Raw genomic sequence first — 17902 nt, forward strand, 5'->3', positions numbered from 1 at the left:
TTGTTAATTTTTTAGGAAAATAATAATTAAACGTCAATTTTTGCAATTTTCTCGGGATTTTTAAATTTTTTAAGGGCATCCTTACTCCGTCTTGGACTCGAGAAAATTTGAAAATTAAAATACGCGTTTTATGAGGTGAAAATTAGGTGTCAACAATTGCCCCTTCAGAGTTCAAGGATGGCAAGGCCATCCTTGAGCTATGAATTTGACAAACCTATTTTTTACCGAATAATTGAAATTACAGCCCTTCCTGCGCAATACTTTGAAAGTTTGGTCGGACCCCGATTTTGGGCTTCCTACATATCTCAGGCTAAATGAGAATTCAGGCCGTTTGTAGTTTTGACTCTATGAGGACATGAAATAAAGAGTTTTCTTTAAATTATCTCGAGGTGTCTCAAGGTAATTATAGGACTATGGCCGATCTTCGAAACTTGAGTAGCCTACATATCCCTGGCTTTGGGAATCAGGACAATTGTAGTTCGACTCGATAGTCCAAAAAGGAATATCCCTTTGTGTGGGAATCCCTTTGGCTATTTCGGGTTGAAAAATCCGAACCGGAGGCGGTTTTTGGAAAGGACTTATTAGTATTGATGCTTGAAGTGATCTCCAATCCCTAGTGTAGAAAGCTTGATTCTTGTACACGATTTTTGACCGGATGCCCAAGAAAAGTTTCACGTATGCTCCGTATGTTTTGAATCCGGCTTTTGCTTCCATCTTTGGTAGCTTCTAGCTCGTTTCCAAATGCCGAGTCCTGCATGTTAGTCTTTTGAAAATTTTGATTTTAATGTAGTCATACCTGAGTGTCACTTTGCCATTTTGTTGACATTAAAGTCATCCTCCAATATTATGTCCGTCTCTTCGCAAATGCTTGTCCTTCTTCTTTCTTTTCTCCGGTAAGTGTGTGTTTTCCGTGTATCTTTTGAAAAAAAATGATCTACTCTGGATAATAATCATGATACTTTGACCAGCTTTTTTTTCGTCATTTTCAGATGTTTTTATTGTTTAATGATAACTTCCGTTGGGATCTGGGTCGGGCTATACCGCATGTTTTCAAGTGCAGGGTCATTTTTATTTCTTATGACATCCGCCACCCCTAAAAATTTGGACTCACATCATTTTCACATACTACGGTGACTATCACAAATCTGGTGTCGACTGCATCGTTATCCTCATACGAAGCTTGCGGTATACCAGTTCGGGACTACATCACTTATAGTCAAAAATACCCAAATGTAGACTGCACATCAGAGTGCAATATCATATTCCTCTGATGATGACTACTAACCTCTATGTCCAGAATTATAAGATTTAGTCAGAATATTCAAGTTAACTACTGCATATTCAAGTGCAGAGCCTTTTCTCATGACTACCACTATCCCTAAACCATGATTATGTTAACTTGTAATAAACTGCAGTAATGACCGCAAATCTTGATGTAGGAATGACATTCGTATTTCAACGATTGTGGACATCAACCTCGAAATTATGCTACCTATTTTTTGCTATATCTATGGATGACGACTCAATCCCTTCGGCACGTAGTCATTTAATCCATAGCGTCATTTTAAGGAATGAAGCTTACCTCGGTGGCAAGACTGACACCTTCCTTTTATGACTCCGGGGAAGAATACCCGTCGGTCGACAGGGTTCACATCTTCTAAAAGGACTAGACTTGATTGTGAATACGGCATTTTGATACCGATATCAATGCGTCGTTTTAAATTTTTAGATTTTTATGACGTCCATTCAGTCAATGTATCAAGGCAAGCCATGCGACGTCTAGGCCGGGGTCTCAATACCTTGACACAATACTGTTTAGTGGAGACCGTATCGTGATTATATCTTTTAGTAGTCTTTAAAAAAAATTTGTTAAAAAATCTTCGTGCTCTGTAAATCGAACAAACATATCAGCGTAAAGCAAACTTTACTTAGGGAGGGCTTCGTTACCCTTTCGTATACTCTTTTGCGCCGCTATTCCTTGAAGCTTCTTCTTCACTTGGCTTGTTGTCGTTGCCCTGTTTTAAACATTCTAGAAAACGAGTTAGTGCAAAACATCCATGCTTGTTTGTTCCTGCATCCACAAAAAAAATTTCAGTTTCCTATATGGTCGACCGCTCTTCCTGTGCATGGACTTCTTCCGTTCACATTTTGGCAGGAAAAGATGCTCATTTTCCTTAAAATCATTTATTTTTCTAGCAGAGCTGAAAAGTTTTTGGGCGACGATTTTTAGAAAATATATGTATTTTGGTATGTTATATATGTTTCGAAAATGATATATTTTACACACGGCCTTTTAATGTCATGACATTAGTTACTCAAACAAGGCTCCCGTCTATTTTTTCCGCTACTTGTCAATTCTTGATTTTACCGTGCTTGAGGAATTTTTGAGGTCCTTCTCAAAAATTTTGCCCAGTGTAGAAGTTTTAATCAGTCCGTTCCTTTGAATTGATATATTTAAAGAATTTTTGAGGTCCTCTCAAAAATTCGCCTACTTTTGTAGGGTTACCTTTATCTTTCTCTTGCTAAAATATTTCTGAGGTTTCCTAAGGTTTATTGGGAATTTTGTTTGGAATGACCGAGCTCGGGAGAGCGCCTACGTATCCCATTTCGGGAATCAGGTCGAAACGTAGTTCGGGGTAAACATATTGAAATTTTTCTGGTGAGACCGAACTCGAAAGAGCGCCTACGTATCCCAAAATGAGAATCAGGTCATAACGTAGTTCAAAATACATAATTTTGGATTTTTGGTTAAAGAGACTGAGCTTGGAAAAGCACCTACGTATCCCCTCATAAGTATAGGGAATCAGGTCCTCGCGTAGTTCGTACATGGTTTTGGATTTGTTTTTTTCTAAGTTGCAAAGTTACAAGCAAAGGAAACGTAATTAAAGCAACATAAACCATAAAAACTCTGAATCTTTGCAGTCGTCTTCTTCTTCACACGTAGTATCTCTTGATGGAATCTGAATTTATTGCTCTTGACCACTCTTGACTATCCATTTCCGCAAGTACCACAACTCCTCCTGATAGTACCTTTCGCACCATATAGGGGCCTTGCCAGTTTGGTGCAAACTGTCCTTTGTATTCTTCTTGATTAGGGAATATTCGTTTGAGCACCAATTGCCCGATTTGAAAAACCCTAGTTCTCACATGCTTGTTAAAAGCTCGCGCCATTCTTTGTTGGTATAATTGACCATGACAAACAGCAATCATTCGCTTTTCATCTATCAAAGCGTGTTGCTGATACCTCTTGCGGATCCATTCTGCATCGTCCAACTCAGCTTCTTGTATTATTCGAAGTGAAGGGATTTCTACTTCGACTGGTATTACTTCTTCAGTGCCATACACCAACAGGTGTGGAGTGGCCTCAGTTGAAGTTCTAGCCGTAGTGCGATATCACAATAATGCATAAGGCAGTTGTTCATGCCAGTCTTTGTAGTTATCGATCATTTTTCTGTGGATCTTCTTGATGTTTTTATTGGTGGCTTCCATAGCTCCATTCATTTGTGGCCGATATGCAGTTAAATTTTGGTGAGTGATTCGAAACTGCGCACACATTTCTTTCATCAAGTGGTTATTGAGATTAGCTCCATTGTCTATTATGATTGATTCTGGGATACCAAATCGGCATATGATGTTGTTGCGCACAAAATCGGTGACTACTTTCTTTGTTACTGATGAATAAGATGCTGCTTCCACCTACTTGGTGAAGTAGTCTATAGCGACCAAAAAAATGAAGGGGTGTTGGTTTGACGCAGCTAGCTCAATTGGTCCTATGACATCCATGCCCCAAGCGGCGAATGGCCAAGGTTACGTCATAACATTCAGTTCTGTCAGAGGAACCTTTATCAAGTCTCCATGAATCTGATACTTGTGGCATTTCTAGACGAACTTGCTACAATCATTCTCCATGGTCATCCAGTAATACCCAGTTCTTAGATTCTTCTCTGCTAGCATGAACCCATTCATATGAGGCCGCAGGTTCCAGCATGTACTTCTTCAATCAATCTTGTAGCTTTGACAGAGTCAACACATCTAAGCAATCCCAAATCTGGAGTTCTTTTTTACAGGACATTCTTGTTGAGAAAGAAACCATTTGCCAACTTCCTGATAGTCTTCTTCTGATTTAAGGTGATTCCTTCAGGATATTCTCCTTTCTCCACGAACATTTAATGTCAACGTACCAAGGTTTTTCATCGATCCTCGCCTCACAAAAGCACGATGAGCTGTCGATCTCTCGATTTCAACTTTGACGGATTAATGTACCCTCTTGTCGAGGATCTTTGAATCATGGATGCTATTGTTACCAATGCATCAGCAAACTCATTCTGGGTTCTTGGTATATGCTTGAACTCGACTTCTTGGAACCGATCTGCCAATCTTTCTTTGAATTATGGATGCTTGGTCCATTCTTGAGATCAAATGAGTCATGTACGCAACCATCTAATGTCTCAACTTCTGAGACACCTAAGTCAGAGCACAACACGTTATCTGGATTCGCAGGGTGTGAACTTCTTACTGATGTAATAGATGGCTCTCTCTTTCTTGCCTGTTTCGTCATTTTGTGCCAACATGTATCCAAAAGCATTTTCTAATACTGACATGTACAACAGCAAAGGACTTCCTTGCCTCAGCGGGACCAAAACGGGTGGATTTGATAGGTATCTTTTAATTATGTCAAAGGCTTTCTGATAGTCTTCTGTCCATTTAGTTGGAGCATCTTTCTTGAGGAGTTTAAGGATTGGTTCTATGATTACTGTGGACTGGGCGATGAAGCGTCCAATGTAATTCAACCTTCCTAAGAAACCCATGACCTCTTTCTTCGTTCTTAGCGGTGGGAGTTCTTGAATTTCTTTGATCTTTGTGGGATCTAACTCAATAACACGATGACTGACTACGAATCCTAGTAATTTTCTAGCAGGCACTCCAAATGCGCATTTTGCAGGATTCAACTTCAAATCGTACTTGCGGAGTCTGTCAAAAATATCTTCTTAAATGTTCAAGGTGGTTCTCACCTACTCGGGATTTGATGACAATGTCATCCACATACACCTCAATCTCTCTATACATCATATCATGAAAGATGGCGGTCATCACCTTCATGTAAGTAGCGCCGACATTCTTGAGCCCAAAAGGCATTACCCGGTAATGATATACTCCCCACGGTGTGATGAACGTTGTCTTTTTAGCATCTTATTCATCTATCAATATCTGATGATAGCCCTCTTAACAATCCACAAAAGTCTGCACCTCATGCTTGGCGCAGTTATCAATGAGTATGTGAATGTTCGGGAGTGGGAAATTATCCTCTGGGCTAGCGCGGTTAAGATCACAGTAGTCCACACAAATCCTTATTTTCCCATCTTTCATTGGTACCGAGACTATGTTGGCTGACCATTTGGGTACGGTGTCACCTCAATAACTCTTGACTAAATCTGTTTTTCTACTACTTCTTTAATTCGGAAGTTGACATTAGGCTTAGGCTGCCTGATTTTCTATTTTACCAGGGCGAATCCTTCTATGATTGGCAACCTATGGGCAATAATGTTCGTACTCAAACCCGGCATATTGGCGTATGACTAAGCGAAAACATCTTCATATTCTTTCACAAAGAACTCCCATACCCTTCTTTCTCGGTTTCGTCAAATGCACACTTATTCTAGTTTCCGAACCAACTCTTCATTTCATAGATTAACCGCTATCTATTTCCTCTAGGTTTGGCGTTGTGCATTCTCGTATTCTCTTCAACATCTATCAACCCTTCTAGTTCAGTTATCTCTTCTTCTTGATCGTCGTTTTGTTCGTCGTCGTTATTACTTGTTTCATAACATGTCATGACATTGTTTGTGGCCTCCCTATTATTACTGCAAAATAAAATAACACGGTTATTAATCATGTAAAAGCAATTTTAATTGCGTATTTATATATAATTATATGTATATATTATAATTATATATATACTTATATAAGTGAAGTAAAACAATTTTGTCTTATTGTACACTCTGAGGCGTTTTCATTGAAATTTTAAAAGGAGCGGTACAAACTATGGTTCTAACTCGAAATGGAACATTGAGCCATTTTTGTAACGACCCTTCCGGCCGTTATGAATAATGTAGAGTCACCCCACCTACCTTCCAAAGGGTAGAACGAGTTAGTAAGAACTCAATTTTGTAAGCTTAAGAGGTGAAATTTGACTTGCTTGTGATTGTTGTTTATTGTATTGAGTCCGCCGGGGGTGACGTAGAAAATTAGAACTCCGTTGGGAATTTCGAGGCCATGGGTGGATTCGTATGGTGTTTTTATGTCTGTGTATATTTTTCGTTTGTGTTTGTGAGGCCTCGGATGAAATGTGAAATGAAAGGGGAAAAACTGGACAAAAAGTCGAGCTCACTACCCAAAAGACATCACTGTGGCGGTACCGCTATAGCGGTGGGCTAGCCGCTCCCAGCGGCCAGCCATTTCTCTTGGGGCCGCTGTGGCTGTCTATGGACCGCTACAGCGATACCGCTCTTGCGGTGAGCGGATTCTCTTTGGGTCCGCTATAGCATTCACTTGGCCGCTATAGTGGGACCACTACAACGGTGAAACGACGGCCGCCGCGGTCGACGGGGGGACAGAACCTGTGCTTTAAAGACTTAGTCTCTATTTTTATTCATAAAATCCAACACAGTTCCCCACAAGCACCTAAGGTGATTTTTTAAGCTAGGGTAAGAAAACTCTTGAGAGACAAGTTTCATTTATTCCTTACAACTATTCCTTATCATCTTCATGATTATCATCACTCTTGTGGGTCTTCAATGGTGGAATTGTAATAGAAACCCTAGAAATTGTTAAAGCTTCTAAACTTGATGGGTTGCAGTTATTATCACTTATCTATCATCTAAAGGCTTGGGTTAATTTCTTTTAATCATGAATTGAATTCTTAGAGCCATACACTAAGTGAATTGAGACCTAGGGTTCTATAAAAATGTTATCTTAACCATGAAAACTGCTTGTAGTGGGAATGTTATTATAATATCGGTATAATTTGATGATTCATGATTACTAAGGCCCTTGTTAGGTTGTTTTACACCTAGAAAATCATCCACCCATTGGAATGGGATAAAGGGAAGGGTAATGTTGCGTTGGTACTTGTGATTTGAGATATTGTGACTCATTGAGCCTCCTATTTCTAGACTTTGAGCGTTCTGAGGTTGTAAGGAAAGGAAAAGTTGTAGCAGAGTGACTTGCGTTGTTCCAGCTCTACGTTTGAGGTAGGTTACGATCTACTTGAATTAGACATTGGTTAGTTAATTGTATGTTTTGTGAATTCTTTAGGAGAAAGCATGTCTAGTTTTCATGCATGATATTGTGTGGTTGAATTCCTATGTGAATGTGATTGAGTGATTGTGCAGGCTTCGTGCCACTATTCCTGTGTGTTAAATCTGCAGTGGATGTGTTTATGATGAGAAGCTAATATAATCTTCTTGGTGATAGTGTGATATGAAATGGTGACTTAAGCATTGATAATGAGAAGCTAAGAAACACTGTCCTGTTAAGAGGTATGGAAAGGCACACATGTGACCTAGATTATGGGCTCGTGGTCCGAGGTTAGTTCCAAAAATGAGAGGAACATTGATATGGCCCGCGTCCGAGGTTCATTCCGGAGTGGAGGTTTATGGTCGGGTCCGCGGAGTGAATCCAGAACGAGTGGTACATGGACACCATGGTTCCCCTGCAGGTCATGACTACTGAGCTATGACATGAGTTAGCATGTATGTATAGTGATGTGGTTATTGTGATAAACTTATTTCCGTTGTGGTTTCCGTTGATTGTGATTCTTGATATCTTGGTGATTGATTGTGATTATCCTTGGTTGACTTATTGTGGTTTGTTGATATTCGATTCCGTTGGCTGGCTTGTTTATTCTATTGATTTTATGAGATATGCATGATACTAATCTTAGTCGGCCTATGATATCTACTGGTACATAGTGTTTGTAGTGATACTACCTTGCTGCATTCTTTTGAGTGCAGATTGTGATACAGAGGCTGCTACCCGCCCTCACATCTAGCGTTGAAGACGTTTGCTGATGGATTTACGGTGAGCTTCTATCCATGCTAGGCCGCCCGAAGATCCTCTTCTTATGATGTTTTTTATTATTCCGTACATTATGCATATTTATTACGTAGATTTCTTTCTTTAGACATGTTTTAGATTAGAGTCCCGGAACGATGACTTTCGGATTTTGCGGATTTTGTAATAGATTGACTTCCGCACTTATTTCAGTATTTTATGGCATGACTGATTTTGTTTATATGATGCTTGAATGAGTAATAACTGACTGACTTGATTAATATAAAATCGGACTGAATGAATAGATGAGCTGTGTGTTGGATCGCCCACTAGGAGTTAGTATAGGTGCCAGTCATGGCGGGTTGGGTCGTGGAAGAGTTGGTATCAGAGCTTAGGTTCGTCGATCTCGTCGTACCAGGACATGTCTAGTAGAGTCTTGCAGATCGGTATAGAGACGTCTGTACTTATCTTCGAGAGGCTACCGGGCACTAGAAAAACTCTCTTTTCTTTCTTTCTTTCGTGCTACTTGATTCCAATTGGTATCTGCTGATTCAAATTGGTATCTGATACGCTAAAATTACACTTATTAATAGTATAACGTGGACGTTGTCAAATATAATAACCCAACTAGGTTGGGGTCGAATCCCACAAGGAATATGGTGTGAAAAGGTTACTAAACTCATAGAATGCTTAATTTAGGTCTAATGTCTTAATTCGATGATTTTTGTAAAAGTTGGTTTTCTATGACTAATTGCTAACTAATTGCTTTGGGTTGTGATTTATGGCAAAAGAAACCAAGGTTGTGTCCCCGTTAGATAAGGTGTATGATCATGGTTATTGATCTTGATATACTTCTAATGGATCATTATATGAATGTACTTAACCTCTATATGAATCTTTACTATTTCCCAATAAATAAAGATTATCTCTTTTTATGATTTTCCCAAATATAAGAAAGTAACTATAAAGAACGGTTAATTAGGACAAGTAAATTCTTCTTATTCCTAAGTGAATTTATTAAACAAAGTTTAAAGCTTTGAGTCCTTGTTATTTATTCTTACCAACCTTAATTATTTTCCCAAATAAATCAAGGTTTATGGCTTTAATCAATGTTTGCAACAATTAATTATGAATGAAGAATGAAGAATAAATAAACTCTAATAATTCATTATGTGTATATTAATCACAAAACACCCATCTTTGGGTTCACAACCCTAGTAAGGGTATTTAGCTACTCATGACAAAGAACAAGAAATAAGAAATTGAAGAATTCATAATTGCTTACTTTGGAAGAAAAGAGGAATCGATAATACTTGAATTGATGTTTTAATCTCCAAAAACTAGAGAGTATTTAATGTTCTAAGCCAAAAGTAAAAATATAATAACTGATAATAATTAAACCCTACAATGACTATTTATAGGTTCTGAAAACGTAAAAGTTACAGCTTTTCACTTTGGTCCCCGTCGGTACAAAATAGGTCCGTAAATTGAAATACGGACCGTAAACCGCCTTTACGCCCAGGGTTTCCTTCAAGAGTTGTTTAACTGCAACCACCTGAAATACGGACCGTATTTTGATTTACGGTCCGTCTTCTGCATAGTTGTCTTTCTCTAAATGATTAAATACGCTTTGAAATACAGACCGTAAAATGGAATACGGTCCGTAAAAGTTGTTCGTATTTCACCATCTCCTTAGCATGCCTTTCTGATTTTGCTTATCCTTAATACGCCCATGGAATACGGCCCGTATTTGAGAATACAGTCCATATACTGAGTTTACGGCCAACTTCTGCACTTTAACTGTTTTCATTCCAAATCTGCTCAGTTACCTGAAAAGCACTAAAAACACATTAAATAGACACTAACTTGCTTAAAAACAAGTAAAACTTCTCGTAAAAAGGCCTTGGATGTGCCATAATTTCCAGCACATCAACACCCCCAACTTAAAGTCTTTGCTTGTCCTCAAGCAAGCCATACAACACAACGACTCAATCTAACACCTAGATATCACAGAGTAAGAATGTCTACATTGGTTTTGACTCTCAACTACCGGCACGCATGTTTTTCTTCCAAGAACCACCCCATTTTTCGATTTTAAACCATATACACAACCCGAGAACGCTATGACTAATAATGAAGCTTCAATGCGTGACATTACGTTATCGAACACATTATGATGCACACAAACGCTACTTTAGGCGGTCACTTTATTTTGCTCATTCTCATCTTTATGCCCTCACATAGACCAAAGAATGTCCCAACACACATATATACAACAAGAATGCGACGAAGACGAAAAAGCAGAGAAAAACACCCACTCTCACAAAGAAATTCATATCTACAGATGCAAATACCATAGGCTTGCCCTTATTTTCTATGTTTTCATCCTAGGCTCGTTCGGTTGTGACCACATTAGGACTAGTTTTGGCTTGTAATGTAGGCTTAGGGACGGGTAGGATACTTTTTGGATATTAGTGACTTACCCTCCTTGACCACTACAACATCTCTTCACCTTAATTCACCTCTTTTCTTTCCAACCCCTTTATTTTCTTTCAAGCTTTCAACTTCAATGTGGTTTTATTCCTAACCAACTTACAAATCTTTTTATGTTAAAATTTTCTAATTTTTTTCTTTTTAATTTTTTTAATTTTATATATATGCAATTACCACATCGAATCTCCACTGGCAAACTCCACCACCCCCAACTTATGTTTTTAACATCTACTCTACATTTAATTCACCCCCAACTTAGGCATTTTGCCTCATCTATCTAGTAGCATCAAGGAGGGAATGGGTGCAAAGATGGATTAATTGCACAAAGGGTAAGGTTTCATAATTGGCTAGCCAAAAAAAAGGTCAAAAAGCTCAAAAAGGGAAACTAGGGATATTTGCAATTTTTGGTAAGGCTTATTTAGGCAAAGTGACTATTCTCACAACCAAACTAACTTTCGGATTTCAAACAAGACCAACCGGGCAAGTTCTAGATAATACATGCATAAACAGAACCAAACTAACAACTCACACACACATTGGCATAAGGACAATTATTTTTACACTTGTGACCTCCTAAGTAGTCATTCATCACACACAATACCCTAATAATCATAATGTCATATAAAGAATCAATTATGTCAACCAATAACTATTCTAAGTATGCATTTTTCAAATTTTTGAGGGGTCCAAAATTTCCAACAAACCATAACAACATGCCATCAGTTACAGAGCAACACCAAATAAGTCAAAACTACTCTATTCAACCTAAGCAACAACCTAAACATGCCAGTTTCAACAAAAACCAGGCCCCTCAGGAAAAGAACTCTGGCAAAGAAAAGCCGAGAGGATTCCTAAACATATATTTACAATACAAAAATACCAACACTCCCACCCCTAACAGAAAATTCAAGCACTGTCCCCAGTGCCTCAATTATAAGAACAAGGGAAAGAGGTTGTGCACCGGACGCCTTGCGTCGTGCGTGTCTCATGGTGGCTGCCTCGTCGGGCGGTTTGCTCGGATTCGCACGATAGGCGTTGTGGCTCAGCTAAGGACTGAAGGATGGCTTGTTGCATCTCCCTTTCCTCTGTCTTCTTCAACCTCCTAGCTAACTCCTCGGGGTCCTCAGATGTCTCACGACCCTCTTGCCTGTATCTCGCACACGGGGCTCGGCATCTTTCGCCTCCTCCTTAGAATCCAGTAGATCCAACACCTTAAACGTACTAAGCAAAGTGACACGTGGTGCTGGAACTGGTGCGGCTACCGTACCTTGCGCTTTGAGCATCTCAAGCTCCTTCTTCAGCCTCTCTAACTCACTCCTCAACGAGACAGACTCCCCACCGGGTGTGGTCTGCTCTCGAGTCACCAACCTAGACTCAAAGCTATCCAGTTCAGCGTCTGGTACACTGCTTTTCCCAACTCGCAACGCGATCTCCTCTCGTCAGGTAGCCTCTGTAACCAACTGCTGCACTATTTTCACTACTTGTGGCTTGAACTGTTGCAAGATTTGCCCTACTTGCCTTTCAACCTTCACTGCCTTGAATGCAATCTGACTGTAATTAGAATGGCTGAAGTGCAAAGAATTTGAACTCCTCGGGATCTAAGAAAGTGCTCGGGCCGAGTGCCAGCTTGTGGCATCCTAAGCGGGAGAATCCCCGCGTGGCAGCCGTACCACGGGCTGACCTTGGCTAAGTCGAGGTCGGTAGGTCAGCCATCTCAGCTGCACCCTCTGTACTCATGAAAACCCTCTCTGAAACACTAGTAGTGGTAGCAACAAAGCCCGCAGCCGTACCATCAAAGCCTGGCTATATCGCACGGGGGCCCCAACAAAGACGTGCTTAGACTCAACTCTAACTGAGCATCGTCGTCATCACCGGACTGATCTTCCTCCTTGTATTTCTTTCCCGGAACCTTATTGTTCCTCTAATCTCCCACATGGACAGCCTTTTTTATGTTGTCACATTCCGGAAGCTGAAATATTCTCACCCTTCTACACAATTCCGTGATAAGACACGGAAATACCATGGTTTGCTTGGGCTTGTGTGCCCTCACATGCAGCTCCTCCGCAATGAGCTCTCCAATATTCATCGTGTCATACCCTATTTTAACCTAAGTCAAAATAGTTTACAACATCCGGGTAATTTCGGGGTTATTTAAAGTTAAGAGTCGCCACCTAATTATTTACGGTGAATTAGGGCACCTAAGTTAATTAAAGTTATTAATCTAGAGTTGATTTTATTAAAGTCTACGAAACCAAAATTCTGGGTACGGGTTCAACTAACCTAGAGGGAAGGTATTAGGCATCCTCTAAGTTCCACTAATAATGGTTAATCCGACCGGACTTATAGTTAATTTAGGCTAAGTGTAAATATAATATTGTAGAAAAAATAACTTTATAAGTGTTGTTAAAGTTATAAATATAATAATATTATTTAAAATAAGACTTGTAGAAAATATAATAGTTTGTATAAAAGAAGAACTTTTAACGACTATTTTAAAATATGACTTATAAAGGTTGTTAAAGTTTTGAAGAAAGAATATAATGATGATATTAAAAAAAATACTTGTAAATATTGTTAATGCTCAAATGGAAATACAATAACGTTGTTGAAAGCAGATTTGTAGTAGATATAGCAATTTGCATAAAAGAAAACTTTAAATACTATTGAAAGTGAATTTGAAGAAAAAAACGATGACTTGTATATAAATAATAGATTTTAACAAATGTGAACTTTAACTAAAATAGTATTAATAAGGTAGATGCAAACTAAATCTAGCTTTGCTTTTATGAGGATGTGTGTTTCTTTCTCTTTATTAAACTATGTTTGGTGCATAATTTGAGTAAACCTTAGGAATGTTTTACAAGGTATTCCTTAATTCCCATTTGCATGTTAATGGCGTTTAAAATTTCCAAGATGATAAGAAAAAGTATGACTCCTTTGATTCTAAAAATATGAATTTAAACTATCAATTATTCTAGAAGTAAATATTATGGATACTATAAATAACTTAAATATAAAAGAAGAAAATGAATCTTATGGGATTAATTGTTAATTTTCCTTAAATTAACTACCCTTTATACTAAAACTAAATCACTAGTTTCACTAGAATTCGTCTAAGTTAAGAAAACGAAGTAAGACAAAGTGTTAGCCATACAAAACAAATCAAAATACACAACAATAAGGTAAAAGAGAGGGAAAGAAAATTTAAATGGATCTGGCCCATTTTCCAGGCCCAACTACTACTGCTTATTTGTTCATGTCCTTTGGGCTAAGCCCGATAAATTCATATTCTTCTTTGCGGTTCATTTCTTGTTATTGGACTTGGCCCAGAATTTGTTTTTCCCTTTTTTCTTTGCTGTGAACAGAGGAGGGGTTGACACGGAGGAGATCATGTTGGGCTTTTGGCCCAACACCAAAATGCGGAGAAGACAAGTCCGAGGGACTCGTATACGATAGCCATGCATAAAAATGAAAGAAAAGGATTAGCAAGGGTTTAAGCATTTAAACCAAGGCATCAAATGTTTGAGTAAACAAAATAAAATACAGACCAAATACACGTGCATACAAAAAGAAACATATGAAATACTTTATGAAAATCTCGGGCCCAAATCAATCACAACTAAACAGATTCAAAGCCCAGATGGGTCATCTCATCAAAACTCTACTGGATAGGTCCACATACCGAAAACTCAACACAGAGAGGGAAGCCCAACAACACGATGAAGAGAAAACAGCCCAAACTCGAAAATAAATTCAGCAATAGACCAATATTTATAGAATCACATGAATGATATACACATATACCGAGATATACCGACCTGCCTACTATACTTGTATATATAGAGCTGAATATACCTTGTATATCTGGGTATATCCCTTTTTGTACTAAGCAGAAAGTCATACAAAAGAAGAGAACAACAAAGGTTAAATTACACTAAGACACTCATGGGCTTTATGCAGGAGGCAATGAAACTAGTAATATGCAGGACCATTATTCAATGATGTACATATCCTATTTCGACCTGAAACAGGGCATGTTTGAAGTACAACATGAGGCAATGAGGTTTTTAAACTAGGGATAAACTCAGAATATGAACATATTTTCAAACAAACATGCTAGCTTCATATTACATTTAACTCCATGTTTTGTACTCAGTTCAAACACATATATAGTCAAAGCAGGCACACCAGGTAATGAGGCAAGCATATAGAGACGTATGCAAAGTGTTTGACTAGTTTTATCACCAAAAGACTTCCTATGTCATCTCGAATCTCCACAGATCATTAATAAATACTGAAACTGAATCTGACATGCTTGAAATAGGGAGATTAAGCTAACACAAGTATGATGTAAAAACTGAGCTAAATTAGCATATAAACATAGTTAACTTAAACTAAACATCATGCTTGAGCTAATACAAATATGCTCATCCAGACTAAGCTAATTTACTAACAGATTAAGGTAAATCAAGTTGGATTAAACATGCTTAGCTTAAGCAGGCTTAATTAACTACTCAACTAAGCATGTTACTAATACATCTCCGTATGAGATACTCTTATGCCATACGTATGATTCATAGTCAGACTTTTAAAAGAAATAAGCTAAATTAAGCGCACTTCCAGAATACCAACGCGCAATTCGCAAACACATCAAGGCCTAAAGATATGACCTTTCTACTACATAAATGCAATGTTGTCGGAATATAAGGAAGAACGAGATCGGATATTACATCGTAACCAGTTTATTATCATAAGAAGAAAGGCAAACCAACAGTATTTATTCATACTAATAACCATATAAACTTAAAATTCTCCAAAATGTAGTATGCACAAAATAGATTTTTAAGATTTTTTGCAAATGTGATTTTAAAAGTAGAATAATCTTACTCGTAGGATTTTGATAAAATTCTAGGCATAATTCCATCTATGCCACAAACAGAATTATATATGGCATTCGTCGACGAGGAAAACAAAGACCATGACCATTTCTAATCAAAGGCAGAAGTATAGAAAATATTTATCGATATGATTTCTGATATTGAGAACACATGATTTCATTAACACGGACGACCACAAAAACAAGTTCAACCACAAAAAACAAGTTCAGACTTCATACTCTTAACAGCTGAAGAGAAATAAAATTAAGAGGAGAAAAAGGCTGACCTCTTGTGTGTACAGTGAACGGGGCCTTAAAGTCTTTTCAGATCTACCCTCGACGAACACGATTGAATCAAACAGAAATTAAGAGATAGTAAAAAACGCTCAAGTTTCTTTGGGGAATCGTAGAGACTATAATAGCCTAGATGATAAAATTTTCTTTCGGCTATGGACTTAAGGTCCTCTTATAGTAGACGAAAATTAGGGTTTTGTTCACTCATTTTTGGGCGGGATTTGAAGTTGGATTTCGAGTTGAATTTTGAAAACGAATCCAAAATGATCCGTTGAATCTGAAAACCTCTGCTTTGTGTCCACAGCTTTTTAGATAAAGAGGAAAAAAAATGTCTTCATGTGTTCTTGTGTTGAAAGACTTGTATGTAAATAGAAGCGACAAACCGCCATAGTTGAAAGGGGACGAATCTTTTGCTAGAAGCGGGGAAGACGACGAGCAAGGGAGAGAGAGGAAAGAGAAAGAAGAGAAAAAGGGGAGGCAGGTTTTTTTTTTTTGTTGCACGAAAAGAAGCGTCCGGGTCGACGCGGATAAATGAAGGACCGAACTTTGCTAAAATGGGAAGGAGAGAGAGTAGGGTAGAGAGAGAGGAGAGAGACGAGCGGAGGAAGAGAGGAGAGAAGGTAGCAATGCGGCTGAAGAATTTAAAGAGAAAGAGATTAGGGTAAAAAAAGTAATGGGCTGGCCGGGTCGGGTAAGGAAATTGTGGGCTGGATCGGTATTGACCCGAAAATAGGCTTCAAATGCTGGTCCGAAAATTGTGGCCTTTTTCTTCAACCTTAATTCTTTCTTGGGTTTATAATTTAACAACTAGTACCGTATATACTATATGAAGACAATTAATAATTAGTATGTACAACATAAAGATTCAACAAGTATAATTAATTTACGAGTGACAAATCCTAAAATGAAATAATGGAGTTGACCCATTTAAAAATTTGTGATGAAATAACATAAAGTCAATGTTGATAGAAAATAGTAAATGAAAGTAATTATGTCTAATTCTTTTGTGCACTTTTTGAATAGTAGCGAAAATAAAATATTTAGATTAGATGGTAAACTTTTTGATTTGAGAGAGAATATTTCTTCTCAGGTTGACTTAATCAACAACACCTGAAATAATGGAGTTGACACGCAAAAAAAGAAGTGGGTAAGTTTGGAAAAACATGCAAATCACTTTTAAATTTTTTCCATTTACTACATACTTTGAATTCCAGTTTTATGTCTAATTCTTTTGCAGCACTTTTGAAGAGTGTAATTGGTTGATGGGTCTGTTATTAGATGGTAAACTTTTTGATTTGAGAGAGAATATTTCTTCTCAGGTTGACTTAATCAACAGCACCTGAAATAATGGAGTTGACACGCAAAAAAAGAAGTGGGTAAGTTTGGAAAAACATGCAAATCACTTTTAAATTTTTTCCGTTTACTACATACTTTGAATTCCAGTTTTATGTCTAATTCTTTTGCAGCACTTTTGAAGAGTGTAATTGGCAAGTGGTGCTCGAATTGTGGAAAGATGAATTCCATTAGCCTTGTTGCAGAATTTATTCTAGAAGTTTAGCGAATTAATTCAGATGATGAGGAGAGAGTTTGACGTAGTTTCATGTTGAAATTACTTTAGCTTTTATTAGTTAGAATTTGTTTTATTTGAGATAGAACAACCAGTCATTTGATTTGATAGCGTATAACTTGGAAGGAGACTTCTGCTATGTCCTTTGAAATACAATCTAAAGATTATTATTTCGTATTTGTTACATTGTGTATAAAGGTTGATATTTATGATTGTTTAATATAAATATTTGTGTTATGATGAAAATTGAACAGTGAATTATTATTAATACTCCAGAATATTCGGTACCGATATTAATCTAAATGTCGAAAATTTTAAAAATAGCAAAGCGACATTTATCAAAGATTGTAAATAAATTTCGTAAATTTTTTTATTGACATTTAACAAAATGTCAAAAATAAGAATGCAACATTTAATAAAGGTTGTAAATAAATGTCGCGAATGTTTTACCAACATTAGTTTAAATGTCGGAGATTTTAAGTGATTTCAAAAATGTCGTAAATTTCTTACCGACATTTGCCTAAATGTCGGAAAATTCCCGACACTGAAATATACGACATTTGACACAAATGTAAATTAAATGTCGGGAAACGAATTTGTGACATTTAAGTAGTGTAATA

General features: G+C 37.6%; 1 protein-coding gene and 1 long non-coding RNA gene across 2 annotated transcripts; one reads left to right on the forward strand and one right to left on the reverse strand.

Moving 5' to 3' along the window:
* Window positions 1-2934: 2934 nt before the first annotated feature.
* On the reverse strand, window positions 2935-4166 carry LOC132047726 (uncharacterized). The gene is made up of 2 exons (XM_059438730.1): window positions 4066-4166; window positions 2935-3376 (listed from the first exon to the last, which is right to left on the reverse strand). Exons 1-2 carry the CDS (start codon window positions 4164-4166, stop codon window positions 2935-2937), a joined length of 543 nt encoding a protein of 180 aa, XP_059294713.1.
* Window positions 4167-16759: 12593 nt separating this feature from the next.
* LOC132048170 (uncharacterized) lies at window positions 16760-17466 on the forward strand. Its single transcript, XR_009412923.1, has 2 exons — window positions 16760-16862; window positions 16953-17466. It is a non-coding gene; the product is annotated as an uncharacterized LOC132048170 (long non-coding RNA).
* Window positions 17467-17902: the final 436 nt, after the last annotated feature.

The sequence above is a fragment of the Lycium ferocissimum genome, chromosome 2 (assembly GCF_029784015.1).
Source record: "Lycium ferocissimum isolate CSIRO_LF1 chromosome 2, AGI_CSIRO_Lferr_CH_V1, whole genome shotgun sequence".
Classification (NCBI taxonomy): Eukaryota; Viridiplantae; Streptophyta; class Magnoliopsida; order Solanales; family Solanaceae; genus Lycium; species Lycium ferocissimum.

Bases quoted from the DNA above. Each gene is read 5' to 3' on its own strand.
- LOC132047726 (XM_059438730.1), bottom strand. From the start codon at position 4,166: ATGTTCGTGGAGAAAGGAGAATATCCTGAAGGAATCACCTTAAATCAG. The intron at 3,377-4,065 runs GTAAAAAAGAAC...CACTACGGCTAG, and splicing joins TTTCTCAACAAGAATGTCCT to AACTTCAACTGAGGCCACTC.